Below are 14,252 nucleotides of genomic sequence, written 5' to 3' on the forward strand. Positions count from 1 at the left end.
AGGCGATCACAAAAGACCAAAAGCTTCTACAATCTCTGTGAAAGTCCCTGGGCAAGGAGACCTAAAGTCCGGCTTGCCTGTCTGACCTGGGGAAGAAGGAGGAAAGCAAGGGCCTCCAGCGCAGCAGTGGAGTAGCTCATCCACCGCCCTGAAGTCTGGTGCAGGACTTCAAATGACAGGAGAGGCGACGGCAGCCCCAGGTTTCACAGGTTAAGCAACAGTGCCAAGAGCCCGACTCTGAGGCCAGACATATGTGTCCTGCTTCCTTCACTCGGCTCTCTCTCTCTCTCTGTCTCTCTCTGTCTCTCTCTGTCTCTCTCTCTCTTTTTTATTTGAAAGGCAGAGTTACAGAGAGGCAGAGGCAGAGAGATAGAAGTCTCCATCTGTTGGTTCACTCCCCAGACGGCCACAACAGCTGGAGCTGGGCTGATCTGAAGCCAGGAGCCAGGAGCTTTTTCCTGGTCTCCCAGCTCTGGCTGTTGCAGACACTTTGGGAGTGAACCACTGGAGATAAGATCTCTGTGTGTGTGTGTGTGTCTATAGCTTTTTTTTTTTTTTAAAGATAGGCATTTCCACTAGATTGCCTCTTTTTTTTTTAAGATTTTTATTTATTTATTTGAAAGTAAGTCAGATTTACACACACACACACACACACAGAGAGAGAGAGAGAAAGAGAGAGAGAGAGAGAGAGAGGTCTTCCATCCAATGGTTCACTCCCCAATTGGCCGCAATGGCCAAAGCTGCGCCAATCCGAAGCCAAGAGCCAGGAGCTTCTTCTGGGTCTCCCATGTGGGTGCAGGGGCCCAAGGACTGGAGCCATCTTCTGCTTTCCTAGGCTATAGCAGAGAGCTGGATTGGAAGTGGAGCAGCTGGGACTTGAACCGGCGCCCATATGGGATGCAAGTGCTTCAGGCCAGGGCTTTAACCCACTGTGCACAGCGCCAACCCCTGTCTAACTTTTTCAAATAAATAAATACATCATTAAAAAAAAAAAAAAAAAAGGCAGAGCCACATACAGAAAACTTCCAGAACCAGAACCCCCAGCTTACTGCTCAGAGGGACAGCAAGAGTTAACGTGCAGCCTGGACAGGATGAAGAGGAAGAAAGCCTTGGCCCTCGGGGAGGTCACTGTGCACCCCTCCTTGAGTCAGTGACAGCCTGTGACATCAGCAGCCGTGTTAGGCCTCAGCGCCCGCCTCCTGCACCGCCTCCTCCCTCCTCAGAATGGCTGTAATTCTTCACGGGATGGCAACAGCAGGGCCTTGAATGTTATCTGCACGGCCCGTGGCGTAGTCCCGGCCCCCTCCTGCAAGCAGGCTCGGAGGGTGCACGTGTGCAGCCTGGAACACATGGACTGCACAGACGGGTAGGGGAGCTCCCCCCCCCCGGGCAGCTGGCACCATGTCTGCCCACGTGGTCTCTGCACAGGGCCTGGGCGCAGGCTGGGGACCAGCGGCGGGCACTGAGGCCTGTCTTCCCTGGGCTGCACGGCTGCCCCCCTGGTTGATCCAACCAAGAAGAGGCGAGAGTCCCCGTGGGGGCAGGTTGGAGGGGAAGTGGGCACAAGGCTGCCTCACCAGAGACAGGCAGATGGGGACAGGTGTTGCAGGGCAGCACGTTAAGCTTGGGTCCCTCCTGCTCTGCCTCCAATTCAGCTCCCTGCGAATGCACCTGGGGGGCAGCGGAAGCTGGCCCAGATGCTTGGGCCGCCTGCCACCTACATGGGAGACCTGGATGAAGCTCATGACTCCTGGCTTTGGCCTGGTCTAGCCCTGGCTGTTGCAGCCATTTGGGAAGTGACCAGCAGATGGAACCCCACCCCCACCCCGAGAGAGATGTGGAGGAACTCAAGCCATGGTACCCTCCAAGTACTGAGGGTGCAGTCAGGAGAACAAGCCATTCCTGAAGATGCGGTGGCCAAGGAGAAGCAGGGCCTGCAGTGGGCCTGAGTGGCAGCCAGGGGAGACCCCGTGCCTGCTCTGCTCTGTGCACCTGGCTCTCGGGAGACCCTTGCCCCTTTCACGTTTAGGGCAGGGAGATAGGAGCACCAGGCCCTGCTACTGCCCCCAGGAGTGGTGACAGGAGATAGCCATGTGTCACCCAGGAGCAAATCTAGGTGATCTTTTAGGTTCCCAATCTTCTTGCCAAGTGAGTCTGACTTAAGAACAGCCTCTAGGTCACCCTTGAGGAGAAAAGATTTTTATCGAAGACCAGAACGTCACAGGCCTAGTGACTGTCTCCCTCTCTCTGCCGGGAACAGCCACGCTGTCTCAGTGGCCTCACTGAGACCTGGCACAGGTCCCCCGTGGTGCACAGCCTGGGGTGAGCACCCTGTTTGCCCTGCTTTCTGCATGTGCACAGCTTGGTCCAGCACAAAACCCCTCAGAGGAGAACTAACGAGAGCACGGCTTTGGTGACCGCTGTTCGTATCACTGGATGGAGTAAATAAATGAACCACTGAGCACACACAGTGACCAAGGGGCTGCAGGGGGAACCACAGAGGGACCCAAAGCCAGAGAAGTTGTGTTAGCGTCCTGCCAGATGTGTGACCTTGAACAGTCATTTCTGCTCCATGGACTTGAGGTTCATCGTTTGTAAGAACAGGAGCCAGAGAGCTCCTCCCAGCTCGGCTCACGGGGCTTTCCTGCAGGCCCCCTGGCTCACTGTCCGGGGCAGCGTTTCCCACTTGCACTGCAATCACCTGGCGATTTTTCTTTTCAATGCAAGTTTCAGAGCCTCAATTCTAGACCTATTACAGCTGCAGTTTCTAAAACCTGCACTGCAAATTTCTGGGGGCCGCGTGCTGGCTCCACCGTGGCCACCGCCGGTTTGCTGCGCTGGGTCTGGCGGGCCTTGCTCCGCTCCTTTCTGCACTCTGAGCTCCCCCACCCTCCCCTAACCCACAAGCGCCCTGAGCAGCAGCATGTGGCAATCGTTCATCTCCTTGACCCCTTCCTCTGCTTGCTGAGTGATGGCTTTGTTATCTCCTTGTGATGAAGCATAGCCTTCAGCTGGGGGCATTTAAGACGCAGCACACGCAGCCCAGGTCACAGCTGCAGGACCTGGGGGTGGACCTTGAAGGGTTCATAAGGACGAAGCAGTCGCCCTCGAGAGAGCAGAGGCAGCAGCGGCGGCGGCGGCACGGTCACGGTCACACGGTCACACCTGCCAGCAAACAATGCTGCTAGCGACGTTCAAGCTGTGTGCTGGGAGCTCCTACAGACACATGCGCAACATGAAGGGTGAGATCCCTGGGGTGGGGACCCAGCTCCCCGGCTGTGTGGCTTAGTCGGGGAAGGGACTGGATGGAGTGTCAGGCCAGCCAGGTTCTCATCCCAGGTGGGTGAAACCTGGGCAACTCTCTTCCCTTCAGACCGTCTTCGGTAGAAGGAGAAGTTAGTCTTGACTTTTTTTTTCCCCTTAAGATTTATTTACTTATTTACTTGAAAGGCAGAGTTACAGAGAGAGGGAGGGAGATCAATGTTCCATCTGCTGGTTCACCCCCCAGGTGGCTGCAATGACTAGGGTTGGGCCAAACCGAAGCCGGGACTCTTTCCGGATTTCCCTCATGGATGGTGGGGGCCTGAGCACTCGAGTCACTTACTGCTGCTTTTTGGGTCCATTAGCAGGGAACGGGATCAGAAACAGAGCAAGTGGGCTTTGAACCGGCGCTCCTATGGGATGCCTGCGTCACAGGCAGCGGCTGCACTGGCTGCGCCCCAATGCTGGCCCCAGGGGAGACTTACTCTTGTACAGTCAGGAAGAGACAGAAACCAGGCACTCCACACCCAGTTTAGTTCTGCTGCCATGGAAGGGTGCACAGAGCAACCTGGATGAGTCTGTCCCAGGGGTGCTGGGTTGAACCAGCTTGGAAGACCCACAGGCGGCAGCAGGCACTACAATGCTGGCCCCATCTTTCTTAAGACTTCTTTATTTGAAAGGCAGAGTGACACAGAAAGAGATCTTCTGTCTGCTGGTTCAATCCCCAAATGGTCTCAACAGCTGGGGCTGTGTCTGCCCAAAGCCAGGAGCCCAGAAGTCCACCCGGGTCTCCCGCATTAGTGTTAGGGACTCAAATCCTTGCGCCATCATCTGCTCCTTCCCAGGTACATTAGCAGGGAGCAGGATCGGAAGCTGCCACAACTTGAACTGCGCTCCGATGTGGGATGGGGGCAGCGGCTCAACCCACAGCCCCACCACGCCGGTCCGTGGGGACGGGTTTCTTTTACTCGCCTAACCAGCAGGCTCTGTCTGGTTGCTGGAACAACACTGCTGTGCCCTCCAGGGACAGAAACTCCAGCAGGCTCTGGCACAGACACTGCAGGCAGGATCAGTCTTGATCGCCCCAGACAGCCTGCTGAAGCCTAACAGGCCCTGAACTGGGAGCCAGGGACCTGGCACTCCTAGGTCTCCTAGGAACTGTGTCCCTAGGCAATTGGTGATTCCAGGCCAGTTCTCTCTCTGTAACCCTCAGTGGCAATAACGGCTTCTCTGCCTCCCGGCAGGGCTGAGGCAACAGACAGTGCTGGCCATTGGTCAGGAGCTGAACTGGAGGGCACTGGGGGGCCCCACCTCCAACACATGGATCAGCCAGGTGCGGCGACGGAGCTCTCTGCTTGGTAAGTGCTTGGGGCCATTGGAGGGGGTGGACACTCTGGCTCTGCCTCTCCTCCTGCCCTTTGTCATTTAATTTTGCAAGTCCCTTCCCATCTGGGAGTCCCTGCCTGCTACTTGGGGTTGCCCTGTCTACCTTCACCTGCAGGCTCAGCCCTATGGCTTTGGACTTGGCTCTCCAGAGTCACGAGCAGGTTCAGAGATCAGAGCGGTGACAACTGGGGGCAGGCCAGGGGCGTGGGAGGACGCTGTATCTCTCCTTGGCTGTACATCCAGGTTCTCGGCTGGAAGAGACTCTCTACAGTGACCAGGAGCTGGCCTACATCCAGCAGGGAGAGGAGGCCCTGCAGAAGGCCCTGGGCATCCTCGGCAACCAGGAGGGCTGGAAGGAGGAGAACCGGCAGGTAGGGAAGGCGTGGGCAGAAACCTGCCGGGCCCCAATGTGGCCTCGCTGTGCACAGGGCCAGTGGGGCCGCTGTGCTCCTGGGACTGCCGGCCTTGCTCGGCCTCCACGGGGCAGCAGGTGGCTTAGAGGACTCTCCTTGTCCAGAAAGTCACCCTCGGTTACCCCACCCCACCCCCACGAGACATCTTGGCGACTCTGTTTAAGAAATCCTGTTTGCATCCTTTGCTAACATACCAAGGATGAGGAGCCTTCAAAGTGAGTGGAAAAATGCCCATTATGAAAAAGCCACAGGTGGACTGCAAAATTCTTTGCACCAACACATACATCTTTTGATTCCATTTCCCCACAAGCTTGCTGAAGTCTCCTTTCACGCTGTGCATACATTCGGCAGGTCGCGCGAGGGGGACTCTGTGATTCAGAGCCCTCATCACGCTATGTTAGAACACGCACAGAGCCGCGGCGCTTGCTCCGTGCTGTTGTGCCGGCCTCGCGGCTGAGCTTGTGGGACTGGATGGGAACACATAGGCGGCCCAGCACCCTCCTGGGCTCTCTGCTCCCGGGTGCTGCAGCCTCACCAGACGCCAGTGACGAGGTCCACGTTATAGGCCAGTGGTTCTGTCCCCACAGACCTTAGTGGCTTTACCCTCAGCCAAAAGCTCACCTGCTCCCCATTGCCCCAAAGTTCAGGTAAGATTTCTAAGTTTGCAGAGCAGAGGAGTTAACAGGCCAGTTTGGGAGTCCAGAGACCTGGGATGTAGGTCCCGCACTGCTCTCAGCCTGGGGTCCTCGCTGACCTCTTCTGGCCTCATGTCCTGCTGTGAAGTGAGGCATGGAACACAAGCAAACCTCTACAATCTCACTCAAAGAAATACCCGGTTGTAGCCCAGCTGTCTCTCCCTCTCTTCTGAAGTCGGGGCAGGGTCCTCTCAGGTGGTCCACCGCTGGCCACCAACATTCACCCAGAAAAAAGGGCCTGAGGCGGGCGGGCAGGTTCCCCTCCCTGGTCTTGTGCAGCCACGGCTACCTGCCTATCATCATCAGCTGGAGCTCCTGTGTCCTGTTCCCTTCCCTCTCGTGCCTGGTCCTGCCCGTGAGACCTTGTCGTTGTCCCTGACAGGCGAACGGGGACAAGGTGCTGAGCAAAGTGGTGCCGCAGGTGGGCAAGGTGTTCCGACTGGAGGTGGTGCTGGACCAGCCCATGGAGAGGCTCTATGAGGAGCTTGTGGAGCGCGTGGAGGCCGTGGGGGAGTGGAACCCCAATGTTAAAGAGATCAAGGTGAGGAGCAAGGTCAGGGGCCAGGGGGCAGGGACCCAGGAGGGCACCCCCTCCCTCGGGCTATGGGTGGTGCTCAGCCCCAGGCACTGCTGAGCTGTGCTTGTGGCTCCCAGGTCCTGCAGAAGATTGGGAAGGACACGGTCATCACACACGAGCTGGCCGCAGAGGCAGCGGGGAACCTCGTGGGGCCCCGCGACTTCGTGAGCGTGCGCTGTGCCAGGCGCCGAGGCTCCACCTGCGTGGTGGCTGGCACGGCCACACACTTCGGGGAGATGCCTGAGCAGAAAGGCGTCATCAGGTAATGCTGGCAGCAGGTTTTAAACCCCACCCACCCACCCCTAACACACACAGGCTGGTGGGCACGCACCAAGTGTGTAACGGTCTCCATCCTCAGCGGCTGCTGAGGCTTTTTTTTTTTTTTTTTTTTTTTTAAGATTTATTTATTTGAAAGGCAGAGTTACAGAGAGGCAGAGGCAGAGAGAGAGTGGTCTTCCACCCACTGGTTCACTCCTGCAATGGCTGGAACTATGCTGATCCGGAGCCAGGAGCCTCCTCCTGGCCTCCCATGCGGGTGCAGGGGCCCAAGGACTTTGCCATCTTCCACTGCTTTCCTGGGCCATAGCAGAGAGCTGCATTGGAAGCGGAGCAGCCGGGACTCTAATCAGCACCCATATGGGATGCCGGTGCTGCAGGCAGCAGCTTTACTCGCTAGGCCAGTGCCAGCTCCTGCCCTCAGTTCCTTCTTAGGAGCACCTCATTTTCTAGTCAGAGAATGTGCCAGACAAGATGACCGCACTGTGACATCCAACCAGTTTGTCCTGACTCTTCCAGAAAGTTCAAGAGCCTTAAGCATTTCCTGAAGCAAAGGGCAAGGCTGGTGTTCAGGCCGCATGCTCAGGGCAGCGGTACTGATGATCAAAATGTTAAATACTCTTCACCACCGAGAAGGGGCCTGGGTCCATCCCCAACCTCCCTGTGACCCAGCAACCGAAGGGCCCGAGGGGACTCCAGGCTCCACTCCCGGCTGCAGTCACATTTATTCTGAGCTGGTCACCATGACAACTGTGAAATATTTCCTTTAGGAAAGAGCGTGTCCCTGATGTAACTTGGGGAGTAGACAAGGTGCGCCAGGAATGTGGGTAGCTGATTCCTGCTGAGGCATCTCCGAGCTGCCCTCCTGACCTGCCTTCTCTTCGTTTGCCAGAGCCGAGCAGGGTCCCACTTGCATGGTGTTTCATCCCCTGGCCGGAAGTCCCTCCAAGACCAAACTCACTTGGCTGCTCAGTATCGACCTCAAGGTGAGGGGCACGGGAAGTGGCTCGGGGGTCGGTCTGGTGAGAAAAAACAGGCTCTTCCCCCACTCACAGGGACCACCACCACCGGCTGTTGGGTGGGAAAGGAATGTTGCTGTTCCACAAATGGCTTGCAATGGTTCCCTCTTACCTTTCAAATCAAATTTCAACTCTGTAGCTACCGTTTTAGAAAGAAGGAAACTTGGTGTGAGAAAGGTCATGTGACCTGCTCAAGGTCTTGGTGCTGGGAAGACCGGGCTGGACTGTCTTGAAAGCAAATCCTTGACTGGCGCCGCGGCTCACTAGGCTAATCCTCCGCCTGCGGCGCCAGTACCCCGGGTTCTAGTCCCGGTTGGGGCGCCGGATTCTGTCCCGGTTGCCCCTCTTCCAGTCCAGCTCTCTGCTGTGGCCCGGGAGTGCAGTGGAGGATGGCCCAAGTGCTTGGGCTCTGCACCCGCATGGGAGACCAGGAGAAGCACCTGGCTCCTGGCTTCGGATGGTGCAGCACGCCAGCTGCAACGGCCACTTGGGGGGTGAACCAACGGAAAAAGGAAGACCTTTCTTTCTGACTCTCTCTCTCTCTCTCATCATCTCACTCTGCCTGTCAAAAAAAAAAAAAAAAAAAAAATCCTGTCGTGACATGCAGTCAGTCCTCTGGCCGGCCCCATGGGTGCACCTATGAACAGAGCCAGAAGGCCAAGGCCAGGCAGTCCATGTTTGTGATAGGGCATGGTGTCCAGAGTGCCAACTTCTCCTATCTTCTGCAGGGGTGGCTGCCAAAGACCATCATCAACCAGGTCCTATCTCAGACCCAGGTGGACTTTGCCAACCACCTGCGCAAGCACCTGGAGTCCAGCTCGGCCTCTAAAGCCAGGTGTTGAAGACCAGCTCGCTGCTCCCAGCTGTGCCACACCTCATGGCCTGCGCGTGCACCGGAGACCCCTGCTGCCAGCCAGCAGGCCTGTCCAGGATCTCAGCTGACGGCAGTGGGACGATAGTGTGTAGAGAGCACACAGGGATTCAGACTGGTCCAAGTTTAGTAGCAAGAAAAATCAGGGATGGGCCTCTAAGGTGGAGAAAGCCTTATGATTGCATTCAACCACAAGCTGTGAATGAGGGCCAAGATTCCTAAAATATTTGTAAAACTTTTTTCCCCTTACTTACCTGATAGTATCTTAAAAATGCTAGTGGCTGATATGGGTGTGGTGATGCTAGGGACAGGGACTGAGCACGCCTGCTTTATGGGCTCATGAGTTACCGTCCCCTGGCAGAGAGCAGCGACCCTCTGCTCTCCCACCACACGCATATAGCCAACCCCCAAGAACGAGCAATTACCCAGTTCTGTGTATTTCAGGTGTTTCCCGTAGAAAAACACAAAACTATTTACCAAGCTGGTTTCTCCTTCTCCACAAGCACTTAGTCAGAATAAACAATCAACCAACTAACACAAAACTTCAGTCTGCACCTGTTCTAAAACTTTTTGTAAGAGAAAACTCCGAGATTTCAACTTCATGTGAGAGAAGTCCTGGGCAGATTTCTAAATAGTTAAACTAAATCCCTCCCCCAGTTCATTAAAAGAGAAACTACTGAGGATTTATATCATTCAATAATATAGAAACTGTTAGAATCTTTCATAAGTTTAATTTCCATTAAAAACAGCTTGTTACAGAGTTCTGTAAGAACTTAAATAATTGGCTTTGAAAGAGGCAGATTATCACTGAGGATTTTTATGTACCTAATTAAAAAGTATAGGGGGTGCGTAGCACAGTGGTCACACTGCCCCTCAGAAGCCCACATCCGTACTGGCTGGGACTCGAGTCCTGGCTACCGGCTTCCTAATGTGCACCCTAGGAGACAGCAGCCGATGGCTCCAGTACTTGGGTCCCTGCCACTCATGTGGGAGATCTGGAGTTTCTGGCTCCGGGCTTAGTCTGGCCTAGCCATGGCTATTGTGGGCATTTGGGGACTGAACAAACAGATGGAAGATCTGTCTGCCTTTCAAATGAAAATACAGAAACCTTTATTTTTTAAAAAAGCTAGTACCACATATGGGAGTAGAATTTCATAGCTGCCAACTTGGCTTAGGACTTCTTTGCTTGCAAAGGCTCAGATATTTCTATTTTGAGAGGAAGTGGCTGGTTGGAGGGGCAACAGGGAAACAGCAAACTCCCCGGTCCAGGACTCTGAGACATCATGCTTAAAGTAGGTAGACTGGAATGGGATTACTTGGTTGAAACACATAAGCAGGATGGGAATCACTGGTACCACCTACAGCATTTCCAGCTTTGTTTTATCAGCAGTGGCTTCTGTACTCTTCGGACATAGAGCTCTAGCTTATTTATTGAACGAAATAGCAGTGGTGGAAACACTGGTATTTATTGAGGTACTACAATTTTACAAGTGATAGAAGTATTTATCATAATTTATTCTTGTTTCTTAGTTTCCTTTTGGTATGGATAGAATTGTTTATTTAAAAGTTTCAGGGGGAGACAGGATGGTTACAAAGAAGTTCTTAAAATGACCGTCCACTACCAACTGAGAGAAAATGGCTACTTGTTTACAGCGATGTGAAAGCAACAGATACTCTCATTTCAAGAGAAAAACAGGATAATAAAGAGGCTTCCAACAAACACCAAGGTTTTGAGTTGGATTCTCATTTGCTGCCTTCAAACCATGTATTATGTCTCTGTGGTGTCTGGGGAGATTTTCCCAGCTGCTATTTTTCACTGGAATAAAACAAGTTGTCACTGACGACCAGACTGTGTCGAGAGTAGGTATTCTTTGAGCCCTTCGGATTAGCTTAGCAAACGCTCACTCTCTTTTCAAGTATTCACCAGAAAGTCTTTTCTGTGACCTCTAAGTTATGAAGGCCAGCTACGCTGAGACGGAGTGGGTATGGAAAGGAACGCCATTTTCCTGGGAGTCCCTCCTGCTCCGATGACCTAAAAGCCTCCCACCACGGTGGGCCCTGTAGGATGGGCTCCCAAGTCAACAGCTGTCTAGGGAGTGACAGGCTGAGACTCCAGCCTACAGCTCCAGCGGTCCCGTGCCCGCTTTCCTGGTAGGAGACACCGAATGGGCAAATCCGAGTCTAAGGAACTCAGCAGAGGACAAATGTATCAAGTCAGCATTACCAAAAGATACCAACACTCACTTGAAATTTGGGTAACTTTTTAGACTGGGAACTCGGACATCCATCAGAGTCACGTGGGTAACACATGTGGACACTGCAGGGACCCAGCGCTGACTTTGCGTCAGTCATGAGTAGCAGTGTTGCTGAGGCAGGCCTGGGGGGCCACATTTTGCCATGAGATGAGCGTGTTTAAAAGGGGAGCTGGCGAAGCTCCAGAGGGACTCAAGGGGGGGGGGTCATTCTCACATCCCAGCATTTAGTGGTTTGAACACTGCCCTTCAGTCGTGGGCTATTAGGAAGGAAGACAGGCAGGCAGGGAGACAGCCTGCACGCAGAGATGCCTTGGCTGGGAGAGGGGCAGGGCCAGAACGTTGGCCCTTTAAACCCTCCTGAGGCTGCCCCTTTGGCTGGAGAAGAGGCCAAGAGGGAAGGGCCTGAGATTCGGGCCCGAGACGCGTCTCTCCCTTCCAGTGCTGGCTCCCCTTCCTCACTCCGCCCCGACCTCCAAGGAATCCGAGGGCTGCGCAAACTCAAGAACAAGTTTATTGGGGAAGGGTTTCTGGTAAAGTGGAAGCAAGTCCCTGTCACAATTACAGCTCTGGAGACCTAGTCGTTTCAGAGGTCCCAGTGTTTAAAATTAATAGCAAAACCAAACTCACGCAGAGAGGTGACAGTCTTTGGACTGCTCCGGAAGGCACAGCCAGTGATTCCAGCTGTCCTCGGAAGCAGGCCCTCCCCCCGAGCAGAAGTCAGGTGGGGTGGAGTGGAGTCAATGCCCACGGAAGACACGTCTTCAGATAACTTAGCTACTTGGACGAGATTATTCACGCCTTGGAAAATCCAGTGAGGGAACGAGTCCCAGCGGGCGGGGGATGTGGCACAGCACCAGTTCCACAGGGAGCATACGGGATCCTGGGGTCAGCGGCTGTCGGTTTATGGCACACAGAGGAAGAGCAGTCACTGGAAGCGGGGGACGGGATGCGTGAGGGCAGGGGTGTCCCGCAGGCCCACCCAGCCTTGCGCCTTGCTGAAGGGTGAGGCCGTGTTCTGCGGCAGCTGCGGGAACACTGCGCACGGGTAAAAAGCAAAGACCAAAGCCCCAGTCTTCTCCCCAGAAGTCCGTGTCTGAAAACACAGAGGGGCCGGTCAGGGTTCCCACGGGGGACTCCGCCTGCCGTCCACTTCTGTCTCCACGTGATACAAGACGTCGGCCAGGGTGTGCTCTACCACAGCGCCCCAGCCCATGTCACTCATCTGTGGAGGAACGGGAAACAGGGGGTGAGCAAAACCACAGCGAGAACCAAAGACACGGAGGGTGCAGGGCAGGCGGGCATGGCAACGCTACTCACGGGGCGGCAAGCGAGGTCTTTGGGAGGATACTTGAAGCACGGCCCGAAGTTAATGGAGACCTGGGGTAAATTCAATCCAAGGAGACATGAAAAAAAAAAAAACCAGATGATATGGAAAAAGTTAAGCTGACACTGAATCTTCATTTGCAATGACACTCAAGACATAACTGGAACGAAGTATACAACACTGCTAACAGTGGTCAACATCCTCAGGTCCAGTGGGAATTGGGCAAATAAAATAGGCCTGTGCTAATTTCCTTCTGGAAGCCAAAGACTTCTTACATTACCTTCTTCAGTGGCGGCTGCTGACTAAAACTACAAAGAAATCCTCATGCATTAACTTTTCAATCATCTTTAAAAACAAATAAACAAAAAAAACCAAATAGGCCCTCATGAGAATCTTCTTCTTCAAGCTGGATGATACTAAAAAAAAGAAAGATCAGTGTAAGCAACAGTTAGGTTACAATGACACACAGCCCCATACTGATTAATGTGGGGGTCTTCAAAAAGTTCATGGAAAAAGTGTATTATGAAATAGTTATACATGGAGCTCAAATTTTTATCAAAAATTAAATTTTGTCCTTTTTTTTTTTTTAAAAAAAAAAAAAGATTTGAAAGTCAAAGTTACAGAGAGGTAGAGACAGAGAGAGACCTCTTTCATTTGCTGGTTCATTCCCTAGATGGCCAAAATGGCCAGGCAGAAGTCAGGAGCCAGGAGCTTCTTCCAGGTCTCCTACAGGGGTGGCAGAGGCCCAAGCACTTGGGCCATCTTCTGCTGGTTTTCCTAGGCCATCAGCAGGGAGCTGGATGGGAAGCAGAGCAGCCGGGATAGGAACTGCTGCCCGTATGGGCTCTGTATCCTTCATACAGAATACTACCCCCAGTGAATTCAAAGGAAAGCTGTGGTGCATACTAACCGCATGAACTCTGCCCACGCAAACACCTTGCTCAAAGCCCCACGTGTTCTCGGGCCAAACCGAAACACGTGCCCACGCCTCTCTGGGGCTCCTCCAACTCTCAGCCAGCCTCTCCGGCAACGCCACCCCTTCCTTCTGCGCGATGCCCGAGTCCCAGGATGAACACGGGATACGTACCGTGCAGCTCTTGTACAGTGAGATGGCTGGGAAGTAAACCCCCTCAAAAATATCTTTGTAAGCCACACCTTGATTGGCACCATTTTTATAAAATATTATCTGAAACAAAAACCATGGTTCTCCTTCAGAATTTAAAAACAGAACAAACAAGACATGGGCCTCCCTTGGAGAACCCTGCACACTGCCCCCACGACACTGGGAATAATGCATTCAAAGAACAATGCAGGGAGACCTTAACACTTCAGATTTTTCAAAGTAACTTCACAGGCACTCTTCCAGTTAGCTTTGGGTTTCTACTTGCTTTCTGACTTCCTGTACCACATAAGCTAAAGAGTTCTACGTTCTTGTAGTTCATAAACAGTAGCTGGCCTTCCATGAACCCCTTGGAACTACACTTGTTTTCTCATTTATTCCTTCCTCTTGCATCGGGTTCTTTTATATATTTATTTGTTCATTATTTTATTTGAAAGGCAGAGAAACAGACAGATTTTTCACCTGCTGGTTCACTCCCTAAATGCCTGTAACAGCTGGGCTGGACCACGAGCCAAGAACCCAATCCAAGGTGGCAGGGACCCAAGTGAGTGAGCTGCCCGCGAGGGTGCTCATTAGTAGGAAGCTGGAGTGGAAACGGAACCTGACTCAAACCAGGCACTAATATGGCTTGCAGGTGTCCCAAGTGGTGACTTATGTGCTGTGCCAAATGCCCATCACAGTTCTTAAAAACAACACATTTATTTATTTGAGTGGCAGAGGGAGAGAGATCAATCCCAACCAAATGAGGCTGAGCTGAAGCCACGAGATGGGAACTCAATCCAAGTCCCCCCGTTATTTGCGCCATCATCAGTGCTGCCGCCCAGGGTCTGCATTAGCTGGAACGGGAGTAAGGAGCTGGAGCAGGTTACTGAACCCAGGTGTCCTGACATGGGTGCAGGCATCTAAGCCAGAGGCCGAACCTGCCCCAGGGTCCGACTTCCGCTTTTCTGCTTCCAAGTTCTCTCAATCTTTCGTCCTGTCTCATAAATATCTACTTGTAGGGTCTTCAGAAAGGCCTTTCCCTTCCCAACAGAAGCTAACTTCTCCCTGCTTTT

General features: G+C 53.4%; 2 protein-coding genes across 6 annotated transcripts in view; one reads left to right on the forward strand and one right to left on the reverse strand.

Annotated features, from left to right (window-relative positions):
* The first annotated feature begins 3,235 nt into the window (after positions 1 to 3,235).
* STAR (steroidogenic acute regulatory protein) lies at positions 3,236 to 9,898 on the forward strand. The gene is made up of 7 exons (XM_062213817.1): positions 3,236 to 3,242; positions 4,506 to 4,619; positions 4,891 to 5,018; positions 6,138 to 6,296; positions 6,410 to 6,594; positions 7,501 to 7,594; positions 8,356 to 9,898. Exons 1-7 carry the CDS (start codon positions 3,236 to 3,238, stop codon positions 8,467 to 8,469), a joined length of 801 nt encoding a protein of 266 aa, XP_062069801.1. The 3' UTR covers positions 8,470 to 9,898.
* A 47-nt stretch (positions 9,899 to 9,945) lies between these two features.
* Positions 9,946 to 14,252, reverse strand: part of ASH2L (ASH2 like, histone lysine methyltransferase complex subunit) — a 30,579-nt gene continuing 26,272 nt past the window's right edge. For 4 of the 5 annotated variants that reach the window (XM_062213751.1, XM_062213753.1, XM_062213749.1 and 1 more), the window contains 3 exons: positions 13,165 to 13,263; positions 12,071 to 12,130; positions 9,946 to 11,975 (listed from right to left, as the gene is read on the reverse strand). In XM_062213751.1, the coding sequence (XP_062069735.1) occupies positions 11,868 to 11,975; positions 12,071 to 12,130; positions 13,165 to 13,263 (267 nt within the window). In that variant the 3' untranslated portion in view covers positions 9,946 to 11,867. The remainder of the gene's footprint in view (positions 11,976 to 12,070; positions 12,131 to 13,164; positions 13,264 to 14,252) is intronic. The other variant, XM_062213752.1, reaches the window with a different exon arrangement.

The sequence above is a fragment of the Lepus europaeus genome, chromosome 16 (assembly GCF_033115175.1).
Source record: "Lepus europaeus isolate LE1 chromosome 16, mLepTim1.pri, whole genome shotgun sequence".
Taxonomy (NCBI): Eukaryota; Metazoa; Chordata; class Mammalia; order Lagomorpha; family Leporidae; genus Lepus; species Lepus europaeus.